General features: G+C 50.0%; 2 protein-coding genes across 5 annotated transcripts in view; both read right to left on the minus strand.

Annotated features, from left to right (window-relative positions):
- Positions 1-3388: 3388 nt before the first annotated feature.
- NKX6-3 (NK6 homeobox 3) lies at positions 3389-9278 on the minus strand. Its single transcript, XM_049771889.1, has 3 exons — positions 8775-9278; positions 5901-6070; positions 3389-3689 (listed from the first exon to the last, which is right to left on the minus strand). Exons 1-3 carry the CDS (start codon positions 9154-9156, stop codon positions 3447-3449), a joined length of 795 nt encoding a protein of 264 aa, XP_049627846.1. The 5' UTR covers positions 9157-9278; the 3' UTR covers positions 3389-3446.
- Positions 9279-12143: 2865 nt separating this feature from the next.
- The window catches only part of ANK1 (ankyrin 1), a 272521-nt gene continuing 269946 nt past the window's right edge, over positions 12144-14718 (minus strand). For all 4 annotated transcript variants that reach the window (XM_049771795.1, XM_049771796.1, XM_049771793.1 and 1 more), the window contains one exon: positions 12144-14591. Coding sequence is in view for 1 of the 4 variants with exons in the window: in XM_049771796.1 (XP_049627753.1) it covers positions 14565-14591 (27 nt within the window). In the remaining 3 variants the exon portion in view is untranslated. The remainder of the gene's footprint in view (positions 14592-14718) is intronic.

The raw sequence follows: 14718 nt of genomic DNA on the forward strand, positions 1-14718 counted from the left end.
ATACATTTATATTTCTTCATCCTCTTGGATATCAGAAACAGAATTGAGAAAGCCTCCACACATGGGAGGTGTAGTTTATAGAGAGGAGCAGAAGTCTGGTTGATGGGACAACTGGGAAAGCTGGAATTTTTTTATATCTTTATTTAAACATCTTGATTACAAATATGATTATTATTAGGTTTCAGTCATGTAAAGAACTCCCCCCTTCACCAGTGTAACATTCCCACCACCAATGTCCCAAATCTCCCTCCATCCCCCCCCCCACACACACACACCTGTACTCTAGACAGGCTTCTGAGGTCGAGGGCCAGAGCTTTGAGGTGGGAGGTTTCATTTAGCTCAGCAAATGTTTGCTGGATAAAGCTTGACTTACTACTGACCCACAAGACTTGGGGCAGATGCAGAGAACAGCTACAGGAAAAGTAGTTCAGATTAGAACATGAGGGCCTGAAAGATGGTACATTGGGTAAGATGCCTTGCACATGGTAGATTCATGTTCAATTATGTACCCTATAAGATCCCCTGAGCTGACTAGAATAAAAACTGAATACAGAAACAGGAATTATCCCCGAGCATAGATGGATGTTGCCCCCAAACAAACCAAAGACTAGAATATGCTTGAGGGCTAGAGAGAACTCAACAGATTGGGGCATCTGTTTGTAAGCAGGAGGTTAAGATTAGCCCCTGACACCTCACGATCCCCAAATACCACCAGGAAATCCTTGAACACTTAGCAGAGAGTGACTCCTAAGCACCACCAGGTGTGGCCCCCAAGCCAAACCAAATTTATAAGTGAAAATAAGAGAATGGAAAGAGAAGAAAAAAATAGAAAAGGAAAAATTTAAGAGAATGTGCTTAAGAGGAAAGCAGGGTGCCAGAGAGATAGTACAAAAGTTAAGTCATATGCCTTGCATGTGTCTGTAATTATGACCTGATTCACATCCTACATATGGTCCTTGAGCACTGCCTGGCACAGCGCTGGCCAAGGGTCACTCCTGAACACAGAGTGGGGAATAGATCCTGAGCACCAAAAGAGTGTGGCCCAATACCACCCCCCAAAAAAAAAAAGAGGACAGCAAAGGAGTACTGTTTACATGGGCACTGGTCTCTATTTGCCCCCATCATCTGCTTCATGATATCGACATCACTGGATGATGGTAGTAACTCCCCTTAGACTACAGGCTGAGGATCCCAGTTCTCACAGAATCTGTATCTGCTGTAGCGCCCCCTTAGGACACCTGTGTCCACAAATAAGCCTCTGTGTAGTCTGCCACTAGGAGAGGCAATGATGCTTGATTTTAAGTTAACTTTTTATTTCTTCCCTCTTGACATGAGACACAGTGAGGATTCTTATTACATCACCCTGTTTATTGGATCCAAGAAATTTATTGTGAAAGGTTTAAATTTCAGTTTTCTAGATCCCATGAGCCAGCCCACCCTCACTCTCACTCCAGGCTGAATCTCCTGGATTCTCGCGTGTGTGTGTGTGTGTGTGTGTGTGTGTGTGTGTGTGTGTGTGTGTGTGTGTGTGTGTGCTAAAGCTGACTGGCCAGTTGGGACAGCAGTTGGTAGGCTAGTTACAGTTACTTAGTCTTTGGGGCATCTGACCAGCTGAAGACATTAGACAGAAAAGGCTGGATGAAGGAGTTGACATGGAATAAACTCTGAGGTTGCCTAGCCCCACTTCTGTGACTTGCTCTAGGAACGATCTGGGCCCAAATTTTCTCATCTAAGTAATAACCTATCATCTAGATTTCTTGTGAGGTCAGGTGAGATCATGGAGCCCTCACCATGAGAGAGGTTAGGAACTGTTTAAGTTGATGTGCAAGTTAATGTTCAAGTTTAAGTTATAAGTTGATATAAGTTGATGTTAGTGCTTCTTTTTTCTCCCCATTATCTTTTCATTATTGCATGCACCCTGTTTATCAAATACAAGAAACCATAAAACTGTTTATGGTTCACCAGTCATTCCCCAGAGGCAAAGGATTCCTTTTTTTTTTTTTTAATTTTTATTTTTGGGTCACACCCGGCAGTGCTCAGGGGTTACTCCTGGCTCTACACTCAGAAATCGCTCCTGGCAGGCTCGGGGGACCGTATGGGATGCCGAGATTCGAACTACCATCCTTCTACATGCAAGGCAAATACCCTACCTCCATGCTATCTCTCCGGCCTAGACTCCATTTCTTCTCAAGTTTCTTAACACCTAAGGCCAGGGGAGCTTTTCAAATTATTTGATGCCACCAAAGTTTGAACCAGAACATAATTCTTCGGCCACTGGCTACCCCCAGCTGTGCATGCCTCTGGGCGGCAGCAATAATGCCTGCCTGGGATTCTATAGCCAGATTCAGAGAAGCACATGAGCCATGTGAAGTTTCCACGACTTTTATTTTTTTTTTTTTTGAAAGCCTGTGAACTTGGGCCAATGGTCCCCCGTAGGGCTATAATTTTCTAAGGCCAATCCCCCACCCACTTCCCCCTGCACCCACTGCCTGAAGCTCAGAAGCACCTGGGTTCAATTCCTACCCCTTTGGCCAATGTTCCCAGCAGCACACTCGCCCCTGAGGCAGCTAGAGGGTGGTTGAAGAGAAGAAAGGGCTGCAGGTCTATGCAGCCCTCTCTCCAGGTGTTTCATCCTTCTGTGTGGTAGCAGGGCTTCTGGGCTTCCTGCAGCCTTGTCAGCCTTCTCTGGATGGATGCTCCCTCTTTTCTGAGTGTTCCTATCCTTGCTCCACACCAGGGAGCCCAGGGAGAATCCTCTCATCTTAGCCTTGCTTGCCTCCCTTCTTCCTGTCTCCTGCCTGGAGCAGAGGCTGCGAAGGCAGCAAACTCTCTTCCCAGGCCTGTTCCTTGACTTTGGATATCAGGGGTCACTTCCTGGCTGGGACCCAACTCTTCTCCCTGAAGTGGATTCCTTCCAGTACCCCGTATTTGGCTGTGCCCGCCCCCATCTCAAAGTGAAGTCCTCCCTGTGAAGTGGTCTCAAGACCTGGACATAGCATCTTTACTCCTGCAATTGGCCACTGGTGACCCTGCCTGTATTCAGGTGTCCAACATCCAGAGGAGGAACCCCTGCCTTTCTGGGGGAAAGGTCCCCCATAGCCGCATCCCTGGCATATCTGGGACCCCACAGTTTCCTGAGTGCAGAGCTTGGCCATGCCCATCTAGGGGTGCACACGGGAGTCTGCAGGGTTGGCAGGACCAGGCCTGGGCATTCTGCAAGATGGCAGAGATGGGGTGCCAGGTCTCAGGCGGGGTCTGGATTTCCTCTTCTGCTCCCTCTTTCCTAGAAACACTCTCCAACCCTCCAGCCCCCTGCTCCAGTTCCTTTGCTGCCTCCTCTTCCTCCCGGTCTCCCTCCCTCCTCTCCGCAGCCCTCCCCCCTTTAGACTCTTCCCTGTCCCCCCAGTAGCCAGGGGAAGCTGGAGGCGTCCAGGCTGCCAGGCGGTTCAGACGCTGTGCGCGCCCAAGCTCAGCACCGAGAAGGCGGCGCGGTGCTTGCGCAGCAGCAGGCGGATCTTCTCGTCGTCCGAGTCGGGGTCCAGCGGCTTGTTGTACTCGTCGTCCTCGGTCTCGGAGGCTGCACGCTCCCCGCCCGCACCCCCACCGCCGCCGGGGCCCCGCGGGGTGGACGACGAGGGCTCTAGGGCGCTCTTCTTCCGCCACTTGGTCCTGCGGTTCTGGAACCACACCTGGAGCAGGAGAGAGACACACACGGGAGGTTCTATTCGGCCTGGTTTTGGGTGTCAAACAGTCACAGCACCTTCCCTGAAAGTGGGGGAGTCATTAAATAACACTCGTTGCTGTGATCAGGCGGGCCCTTTGGATTTAGGCCTCTCCTGGTTGCTGTCTCTGTTGTCTGGGCAGATCTGTACAATTTGCTGGGGTGAATGCACCTTGGGTCAAGGATTTAGATTAGGACAGGGCAGCCAGGAAGTTGGTGCTGAAGCCTTTGTTGAATTCCATGAATCATCTCTGCCTTAAATGTAAAAAGTACATGCCTGTGGCTGGAGACGGCTGAAGAGCACAGTACAGACCGACAATTCCCAGCTATTGGAAAGGGGTTTAGGAGAGACAGAAGAGGACAAGAAGGCCAGGCGGCAGGTGAGGCCACACCTGCATGTCCTTCTCCCAAAAACCTGTTCCCCACTCTTAGTGCACTAGCAGTCAGCCCTGCATCAGGCAAAACTTTCTTTTCCTGTGCCCTCACTGAGATCTCTCAGGAGAGGTCTATGTCAGAATTGACAACGTTGCTGAGAGCTTGGAGGTACAGGAAGGAGCTAATGTGGGTGACAACAGGGATCTCCTCGCCCATGTAGGGGTTCCAGCCTTTTTGTTTGTTGGTTTTAGGACCACACTCAGAGGTGTTCAGGACTTACTTTTGTGCTCTGGGATCACTCCTGGTAGGCTCAAGGGGCTCAATGGATTTCTGGGGATTGAATTTAGGTGGGCCGCATGTAAGGCAAATACTTTACCTGCTGTGCTATTGCTGTAGCCCCAAGTTCTAGACTTTCTAGATGCCCTTCCTGACTGAGCTTCTTTGCATGGGCCTGGGAAGGAGAAGGTATTGTCTTTCTTTTAAACTTCGGTACACCCAGACCAGAGCTTTCTGCTGGCCACATAACTACTCTAATTTGTTCCAGAGTCTGCCTCCCTATCCTGGTCAAAGTCTGCCAGCCGCTCTTGAAATCTCTTTATTTTCAATGTGGGGGTTGGCCTATTACTCAGGGTTTACTCTGTGTCTATACTAAGGGATCATTCCTGGTGATATTTGTATGCAGTTCTGGAACTTGAACTGGAGTCATCCATGTTCGAAACTAGTGCCTTAACCCCTATAGTACTAGCTCTCCAGGCAGCTCTTAAAATTTCTGATTTACCCTTTGTGGGCAGGAAAAAGTGTGACACTACAGCATTAAAGAACCAAACTTCAGTGCCAATTAAATGGACAATCTTGAGCAAAGGCTCAGTAGAGATGGTTTCATCTTTTAGATGGCAGATAACACCCACCTTAAGGGCTGTAGAAATAAAAATATAATACACAGATATGAACTGATACAAAGAAAAAATATGATAAGATAGTACAAAGATAGACATGGAATAATATAATGGGGAGGAAACTTACCTTGCACATGAAGGTCACATTTGATCCCTGACACAACATATTATATTTCCTGAGCACAGAACCAGGAGTGATCTCTGAGCACAGAGCCAAGAGTGTTGAATACCACTGTGCCTCTCAAATAAACAAAACTACAAACAAACAAATAGCCACCTCAAGGTTGCTGGGAGGATGAAATGGGAGAATGGTAGATATCTCAGAATAGGCTCTATATTGATTTTTATATTTATTTATTTATTTAGAGTTTTGGGCCAAATCTGGCAGAGCTCAGGGGTTACTTCTGGCTCTGTGCTCAAAAATTGCTCCTGGCAGGCTCAGGGACTTAGTAGGATGCCAGGAATCAAACCAGGTCCATTCTGGGTTGACCGCGTGCAAGGAAAATGCCCTATCACTTGGCTATCGCTCTAGCCCCTAGGCTCTGTATTGTATTGACAAAAATTTATTTTTTCTTTTTCTTTTTGAGCCACACCTAGTGATGCTCAGGGGTTACTCCTGGCTCTGAATTCAGGAATTACTGTTGGTGGTGCACAGGAAACCATATTGCATGACAAGGATCAAACGGAGTCAACTTCATGCATGGCCTATACACTAAACTGCCGCTCTAGTCCCAATAACTACATATCCTTATGGTTATTATTACAACCTCTGGGTAAGGTTGGCAGCACTTATCACTCTATGCACACCCTCTGCCCCCAGACCTGAGAGGGCAGAGTTGCCTCCCTCCATGCAATGTCTTGTCTGCCAGGATCCTCTTTCCAAGCTCAGAACGTCTTTGCTGACTCACCTTGACCTGTGACTCTGTCATTCCCAGGGAGTAGGCCAGGCGCGCCCGCTCTGGGCCAGCCAAATACTTAGTCTGTTCAAAGGTCTTCTCCAGGGCAAAGATCTGGTGGCCGGTGAAGGTGGGCCGGGTGTGCTTTTTCTTGTGGATGCTGTCACTCAGGGGATCTGGGGCTGGCAGGAGAAAGGGTGTGTGGATAACAGTGAGCGGAGCCAGCCCTACTTTTCACATTTTGTGGCGCGAGCCCCCCAAAGAAGCCTGTGAGCCTGTTGGGGCCTCTCATCAGAGCAGTGTCCCCCATATTATCGTAGGAGTAACTGTGGCCTCTGCCTTGTCTTCTTAGAAGGGCCTCAGAAAGTACCTGTCTAGCTCTATAGGGGCTTAGGACAGTCTTGCACTTCTGGGTGAGGGTCTTAGTTTCCTGTAGACCAGTAGAAGTTTCCCCTCAGTCTCAGAGGTGTCCTTTACGCCATTAAGAAACAGATTGATCTTACGCCAATAACCAGGAACCCAAGGGTATGGGAATTCCTCCCTGCTCCCTTGCTCTTAGGATCTCATTTTGCAAATCTTTAGAAAACTATCGAGGGAGGTACTTCAATTCCATATTGCCTTTTTGTTTTGGTTTTGGTTTTTGGGCCACACTGGCAGTGCTCAGGGATTACTCCTGGATCTGTGCTCAGAAATTGCTCTGGGCAGGCACAGGGGGACCATATGGGATGCCAGGATTCAAACCACCATTGGTCCTGGGTTCGCTGCTTGCAAGGCAAACTCCCTACCACTGGGCTATCTCTCCTGCCCCTTCAAATTCCATATTGCTATTCTCCCCTGACCCCCGAGAGTTCTGTGATTTTACATACCCTATAGTCTTTTGGGCAGAGGCTCAAGATCAAAATGAACCGTCTTTATCAGGGCAGTCTGCTGGGATAGCAACTGAGTAGAAAGGCTATTGGGCAAGCAGAATGTCCACACATCAGGCCTGTTCAAGGCAGCTAGCATCACTACTGCCTAATCTTGGGAGGAAACTGAGGCATAGAAAATAGGAAGAAATCTTCTTTTTTTTTTTTTTTTTGGTTTTTGGGCCACACCCGGCGGTGCTCAGGGGTTACTCCTGGCTGTCTGCTCAGAAATAGCTCCTGGCAGGCACGGGGGACCATATGGGATTCGAACCAACCACCTTAGGTCCTGGATCAGCTGCTTGCAAAGCAAACGCAGCTGTGCTATCTCTGGGCCCAGGAAGAGATCTTCTAATAAGTCACTTACCTTCAGTTTTCTCTCCATTTGCCTTATTCCTGTCATACCTTCCTCCCTTTCTCCCTCAATCCTTTCTCCCTTCCTTCCTTCCTTCCTTCCTTCCTTCCTTCCTTCCTTCCTTCCTTCCTTCCTTCCTTCCTTCCTTCCTTCCTTCCTTCCTTCCTTCCTTCCTTCCTTCCTTCCTTCCTTTCTTCCTTCTTTCCTTCCTCCTTTTCTTTTCTTTTCTTTTTTTTTTTTTTGGTTTTTGGGTCACACCCGGCAGCGCTCAGGGGTTACTCCTGGCTCTATGCTCAGAAATCACTCCTGGCAGGCTCGTGGGACCATATGGGATGCCAGGATTCGAACCACCATCCTTCTGCATCTAAGCCTTAGCGCTGTGCTATCTCTTCAGCCCCATTCCTCCTTTTCTTATTTCTCTTTTTTAATACACAAAGCGTAATCCTAGCTTTTTGCTTAGGGATTACTCCTGGTAGTGCACGGAGAACCATATGTGGTCCCAGAGATAAAATCAGAGTTGGCCATGTATAAGGCAAATGCTTAAAACTTGTACTATTATTCCAGCCACTGACTTTCTTAGTTTTCTATGTATGCCTCCTTTGGAGTTGAAAAAATGATGGAAGGTGAGAGGGGGAGAGGGGATGAAGGTGAGAAAGACAGGTAGTAACATAAAATACTTCAAGCTGAGTTATTAAGTAGGCTATAAAAGCAGTTTTCACCTCCAGAATATGCTACATATAAACTATGTATTCTATATATTAATACACCTTTTAGGTTGAGCAAGGGCTGGGATCTTGGGAAAACTAGCCAACTGGGGCACTGTAGCAATTGAGTGTAGTGTTGAATGTTTCCTGCACTGGCCCAGGTCTCTTAAAGAGGGAAACCCCAGAGGTCAGACATGTGGGGATTTCTTTTACTCCCCTGACCCTAGCAGTCTCATGCTTCTTACTTCCCAGGAAAGCCTCATCTGCCATTTTGTGCCCCAAACTTTTCTCCAGCCCCTGGCCGGCTTCTTGGGGACCTATGACCACTCACAGAAAATCAAGATTTGGGGAGTGATGGCACAGTTCTAGTGGCCCCTAGCACTATGGCCAAGTCTGCCTTTCATTCCATGGCTATTTTCGGAGTTTGGACAATTGTCACTGAGGAGGATGTGATAACTGAGTCCTCTTGTTTGCAGTCAGGACAACAGTGGATGGGTTCAGAGAATGTTCTGTGCCTCTGTGTGGGGCACGGGCAAGAGTGGCCTCTGAGAGGACAGACTTCCTTCTGGCTAGGAACAGCACTGGATGAAGACATGGTGATACAGGCTTTTGGTGGGGGAAGATAGGTCAGTTGCCAGCGGAACCTACACAGGATGGGGGGGGGTGATAGTAGTGGCTCATGGTTCCCCCACCCCCCTAAATCAGGAGACTTTTAGGTTCTTTAGAGGAGCAACTGGCAGCTTTGGCAAAGATGGGGTGGAGGTCAGCAAAGCTGGGATAGGGCTGGGGGTGTGAGGGTGGGATTCAACCTGCCTGAGCCAAGATGAGCAGGGCCACACTGGGCTGTCTCGGGGTGCTGGGAGAAGTGGGCACCTGTGGACCATGCACTCTGTGATCCACGGGGGTAAGCGCGGCCTCTACTCACTGTGGCTGCACTGCCGGACGCCTCGCCAGTCCTGGCCCGTGTCCGCCCAGCAGCTCCGGGTCCGGGTGGGGTACTCGTTCCCAGCCTTGGAGAAATTCCCCACCGGGGGACCATAGTAGACCCCCTGGGAGCTGAGTCCACCAAAGCCTGCCACGTGGGGATAGCTGGAGAGAAGGCTGCTGTTTGGTGTGGCTACCGGCCTGCTCAGGATATCTGTGATGCCATGGGGGGTCCCGGCAGCTAGCTGGGGGCCCAGCCCCGGAGCACTGAGCTTGTAGAAGGAGTTCTGCACCGAGTACTGGCACACGGGGGCCTTCATTTCCGAGAACTGAGCCAGTGGGGTGTTGTTCAGCAGAAATGTCCCCTGCAGGTTGGACTCCATGATCTCTGGCCCGGACCAGCCAAGGCAGGGAGCCCAGTTCCGACTCCTAATGCCCGAGACCCTTCACCACAGCCCCAAATCCCATGGCAGGTGTGCAGGGTCCCAAGCCAAGTCCAGACTGCCCTTCCTTCTACCGCACTTGGCCCAGCCCTCGGCACCCACGTCAGCCACTCGGAAGTGCGGCGGTCCTGCGGGCGAGGCCTCCCTGCACCCCTTCTGACTTCCCCGGACTAAAGAAGGTCTCCCCGAGTCTTAGCTCAGACTCCTCTTCTGCTCCTGAGTCTGGAGATCCTCCATGAGAAGTTGAAGTTCAGAGAAGCACCATTTCCCTGATAAAGATAGAGCCCATTAGAATACAGGCCCTAGACTGGCTGAGCAGCAGAGGTGCCCTGCTATTGGTAGAAACCAGCTCCTGCTCACATTGGCTTGTCCAAGACAAATTGCACTTTGAAAGATAGTGTGTGTGTGCGTGTGTGTGTGTGTGCGTGCGTGTGTGTGCGTGTGTGTGTGTGTGTGTGTGTGTGCTTTTGCTCGCTCTAATGAGTTTGAGCATGCATGTGTGAGACAGCCACACATGAGAGCGAGAGAGAGATAGAGAGAGAGGGAGGGAGGGAGGGAGGGAGAGGAGTGTTTTGCTTTGGAAGCTCTCATTCAGCTGTAGAGGGTCCAATGTTCCTGCTCTCTGTCTCTCTCCCTGCATCCAGCATACAGGAGATGGTGGCTACCTGGAGGGAACCTGGAAGCTCTTGAGAAAGCTGAGATTCCTGCAGCTGTTCCCATGAGGGGAAAGAGGCAGGGCTCAGAGGTACTCTGGCCCCTTTACGTGCTGAGGTCCAACCTTCACCAGAAGTGAAGAATTCACTGAAGCTGAGCCAGGCTGGATGGGTAAGTGGGGGAAGCCATGCAAATCTGTGTGTCTGAGCTGTGTTTGAGATTGGGAGCCTACAGGGCAGATTGGGGGGCAGGGGTGCTGGCCTTTAGACAGCCTTCCAGCATCCCTCTGGAATCCCTTCCTGCTCCTCTTTCTCTTCTTTTCTTCCTCCTTCTCTTCCATTATTTCCTTTCTCCTTCACTCCTCTTCCTTCTCTTCTCTCCTCTCTTTTCCCTCACCTGCCAATTAGAGCCATCATTTGTCTCCAGGCTGAAGTGTTCTGTCCATTTTGGCAGGGAAATCTCTGATGCCTGAGATGGCTGTTGATTCAGTGGCGAGCCTGTGTGTGTGTGTGTGTGTGTGTGTGTGTGTGTGTGTCTGTGTGTGTCTGTGTGTGTGTCTGTGTGTGTGTGTCTGTGTGTGTGTGTCTGTGTGTGTGTGTCTGTGTGTGACATTCTTGGTTGTTGCTCGGTAAATATTTGATGGATGGGACTAAATTTAATCATACTCAGACTATCCATCTGTTTTTTATTCCAGTGAAATTTCTTTTACAATAGACAAGATTCTAATAAGGGCGCTTTCTACATACAAAAAGGAAGTTTTTATCCATTGCCACTTACTCAGAGGTTTTTGTTGTTTTTGTTTTGTATGGGATGGCACACTTCTCACAGAGCTGTTTTGTTTAACGATTTTTACTGGAAATCAGCATGCCAGTGGTCTGAACATGCAAAATGACAGGACATTGGGACTGGCAGAGTTTTGCCTCCCATGGCTGGCAATCGCCAAGGGCTTCCTGACCAGGGTGTGGACCTTAAGTTCTTGTGGGATTACAGACTACTTGGATTTATTCTGCTAGAAATGTGGCAAGAGGTGCTTCTTGCTTTGGTTTCAACAGAGGCCAAAGGGCCCAGGATTTCGTTGTGATTCATATCACACAGTAAGACTTTGCCTTCACTGTTGTGTCTGCTTACTCTGAGCCATGTTCTCAGTCTCATAAATGACATAATAAATGCCAGAAAAACTTAGAAAGATTATGTTGGTTGTTTTCCTACAAGTTTGAATTAAAAGCAAGAGAAAGAAATGAGTTGATCATGCTACCTGTCGCACTTTGGGAAGCAATTCCAAATCCTGGGGTTGCCAATTGATATCAGGCAACGTGAGCTTTGGAAATCCATGAGGTAGTGTGGTGGTATGGCTGCAGAAACTTTTTAATTTTGAGAGAGGTTTCAGATTCTGAGAGAGAGCTGGACCCTTTACCTGTAACTTGCCATCATCGGACAGTGGTAACTTAGGAGGGAATAAATGCTGCAGCAAATGATTTAAGTCTAAAATTAAATCCAAGCCCGGCAAAGGCACTTGAGTCAAGGAATACCAGGTGACAAGCAGAAGAGACACTGCTTAACTTCTGTTTGAGATGAGAAACTGAGGCCAGCTTGGCCTTGCAAAAAGCCTTGGAAAGGGAACAGGATAGTTACCATGAGTATTCTCCTTCTTTCTCTTTTTGGGCAGTGCTCAGGGCTTATTCCTAGTTCTGTGCTCAAGGATTACTCTGGGTGGCGCTCAGGGGACCATATATGGTGTAGTAGGTGACCAAACCCAAGTTGGCTGTGTGCAACGCAAGCGCCTTACTCACTGCCTTATGGCTCTGGCCCCAGGAAGCCTCTTAAACATTCTTAAACTTTTGAGTACTGTCTGGGCTAGAAGCCTTCACTGGGCACATTTGTGAGACTCCTGGCACACAAGTAGTACTTGTGGGCCCCATAATATCCTGGTGATCTGCAGGTACACCCATGCCCAGTCTCGCTCTGCCCCAATTTCACTTTTTTCTTTTGGAGGACAAGCTCTGACCTTGCCATTTCAGAGAGGAGTTTTCTGGAGTTGAGATGGTGGTGACCGGACTGTCCAGGTTTTCAGGGGGGCAATTCATGTAGGCGGGCAATCCCCACTCTCACTCCCACCAGGCCCCAAACTTCTCCACCCACTCCATACCAGGCCAGCACGCCACACCCCACCCTCAGATTCCTTCAGGTGCCACCCAGGCTTAGCTTCTGAACTTCTGTGCCAGCATCTTCCAGGCCCCTAGGCTTGTCGGGAAGGAGACACGGAGCCCAGCGCATGTGTTGATTTCTTTATTAATTTTGACATTGATTCAGCTGGTGTAGGGACAATGATCTGTCTATACATCAGAGTTGGGGGGGGGAAGGGGGGTGGATTCTTTTCCGATAACAGAGCAGAGGGGGTGGGTGGGGGGAGAGACGCAGAAAAGGTTTCTTTTCATAACAATTAAAAAAATCAAGGTAATTCCAAAACTTCTAAAAAGCGTCTAAGGTGCAGACTGCAGCATTCTCTAGGCATCAAGTGGAGACCCCAAATTCCTCCCCCTAAGAGCTCCTACTAGCAACTGGAGCCAGCAGCCATGCCGGGCCGAGAGGGCTGGGGCCGGCGGGCCAAGCAGCCAAGCCAGACGGAGGAGCGCAAGGTGCCAAAGCGTGGCCTGGAGCCGAGGGTCCCCCGAGGTCCTCTTGGGGGGGCTACTGGGCGAGGAGGCAACGGCGGGGAGGCCGGGGAGAGGGGGGCCAGATAGAGGCCCTGCGCCGGTCTTCCGAGGACCCTCACCGGTTGCCCCCGCCCAGCCACTCCGGCCCCTGCACCCCGCAAGGACGCACAGTCTTGGGGAGAGGGAAGCTGCGGCCGCCAGCCCGGAGTGGCTCTCCCCTGCCCGCCGCACTAAGAAAGCGAAAAGCAAAGCCCACCGGGTCCACGCGGGGCTCCCCGAGCGGCTTTCTGGGGACTCGACCAGGCCGGGAGGGGCTCCAGGACAGGAGGGAGCGACTGTGCTACTCGGACGGTGGGCGCAGGTCCCGGGGCTCCGGGCGCCACCAGCAGAGCCTGCCAGGCCCTCTCCGGGCTTCGGGGGGCGGCCGCCAGGCAGGTGGCATTGTGCCGGGATTGTGCTGATTTGGGGCCTCCCTCCACCGGAGGCTCTAGTTTCACCGTAAGGCTCTTCCCTGATGGCACCAAGGCGAAGAACCAGATGTTTCCTTGCTGTCCTGGCTGGGACTCCGGGTGGCAAGCGGCTCTCTCCTCCTGCGCTGTTCCTCCTGCTGGCTGGGCAGGTGGTCCCGGAGTGGCCCCTGGCCCGGCCCCGCCAATGGTGGGTGGTGGGGTGTACAGGGGGCAGAGGGGTTTGGTCAGAGTGGGGACTCTGAGGAGATCTCCACTCTGCCGGCTGCCTGGACTTAGAGCACCAAGTTGGCTCTGGGAGACCTCAGGGCTTGGGGGCCTGACTTGGCAGAACTGGCAGACACCTCCTCTTTGCTTCTCTAGCCCTACTCCCTTCCTTCCTTCCTCTTTCACTGAAAGACTGGCTGTAGCTCCTTCTCCGGCAGCCTGGAGAAGTCCTCAGGAGCTGAGCTTGTTAGTGCTTCGTACATACTGCTAAAGTGTTTCTATTGGTTTGCATAGTATTTATTGTTTTGTTTTTGTTTTTCATATACACAAGGCTGATTACTGTACAGTTGTATACTTGGAACACAGACTATGATGTAAGTGCTTGAAGATATAGAAAATCTCTTCTCTAGTGAACATGCTGGTGCAGCCTGAAAAGCCACAGGCCCCCTCCCACCAACTGTGAAGGGTGAAGACCCTTGCAGATGGAGCGCCGGCTCCCTGTGAGCCCTACAGATAAGCCTCAGATTCTGAAGTCCCTAACACAAGGAACTCTGAATACACTCTAAAGCTCTGAAGGTAATGATTTTCCATTGGAAGATGATTAATACTAAACTGGCAGAGAGAGAAAGAGAGAGACAACATAAAAATAAATTCCAGTTTATCTACAGGAAGTTTTATGTACCATCGGACGTCATAGGAAAATCTGTGTGTATGCCGAGTCCCAGGGAGAAGTGTGTGTGTGTGTGTGTGTGTGTGTGTGTGTGTGTGTGTGTGTGCTGAGTGTCACCTGGACCTTCTGGGAGAAGTGTCCACTGGGACCGAGAGGGGACTGTCAGCACGAGGAGTGGAGGGACTTGGTAGGAGGGCTGGCAGGACCTGGGAATAAGGTGCTGAAATGATTTTGTGCCCAATTTCTCTCTCTCTCTCTTTTTCTCTCCCTCTCTTTTCCTGTTCTATTCAGGAAGCCCACATAGATTTCTTATAGATGAAATTGAAAAAAGAGTACCCTGTAACAACAAGTCAAAATTAAAGTGATTTTAAAAAATATATCATTCCCAACCACAAAAGAGCCCTTGATCACATTTGCATTCATGCCTTCTCTCACACAGTTTTCTATCCCCCGTCCCCTCTTTCTCTCTCTCTCTCCCCATTCTTGCTGCTTTTGTCCTGATTCCTGACAGAGATCCAGCGTTGCTAGAGGCAGGATTGAGGACTGTAGGTCATGCGTCTACAGCCAGTCGTTCATGCGATAGGAGACTAAAGGAAGTCCCTTACAGAGATCATGCCATTAGCCTAGAGGAACGTGTATGCACTTCTGCAGCCTCGTCCCGCTCTCCTCCTATGTGCATGGCAGAATGTGTGGAGTTCAAGGGTTAGGTGTTGAAGTGCGATCCTGAGGGAAGAGAGAAGGAGTCACTTAGAAGTAAGATACATTTCCCAGCGAAAGCTCCAGGATTGCATTTTGTACCACACAAGGTAAGGTGCATAAGCAAGCAAGATCATGGGCTGAAAAGCATTGA

Source organism: Suncus etruscus, chromosome 4, assembly GCF_024139225.1.
Source record: "Suncus etruscus isolate mSunEtr1 chromosome 4, mSunEtr1.pri.cur, whole genome shotgun sequence".
In the NCBI taxonomy this organism is placed as follows: domain Eukaryota; kingdom Metazoa; phylum Chordata; class Mammalia; order Eulipotyphla; family Soricidae; genus Suncus; species Suncus etruscus.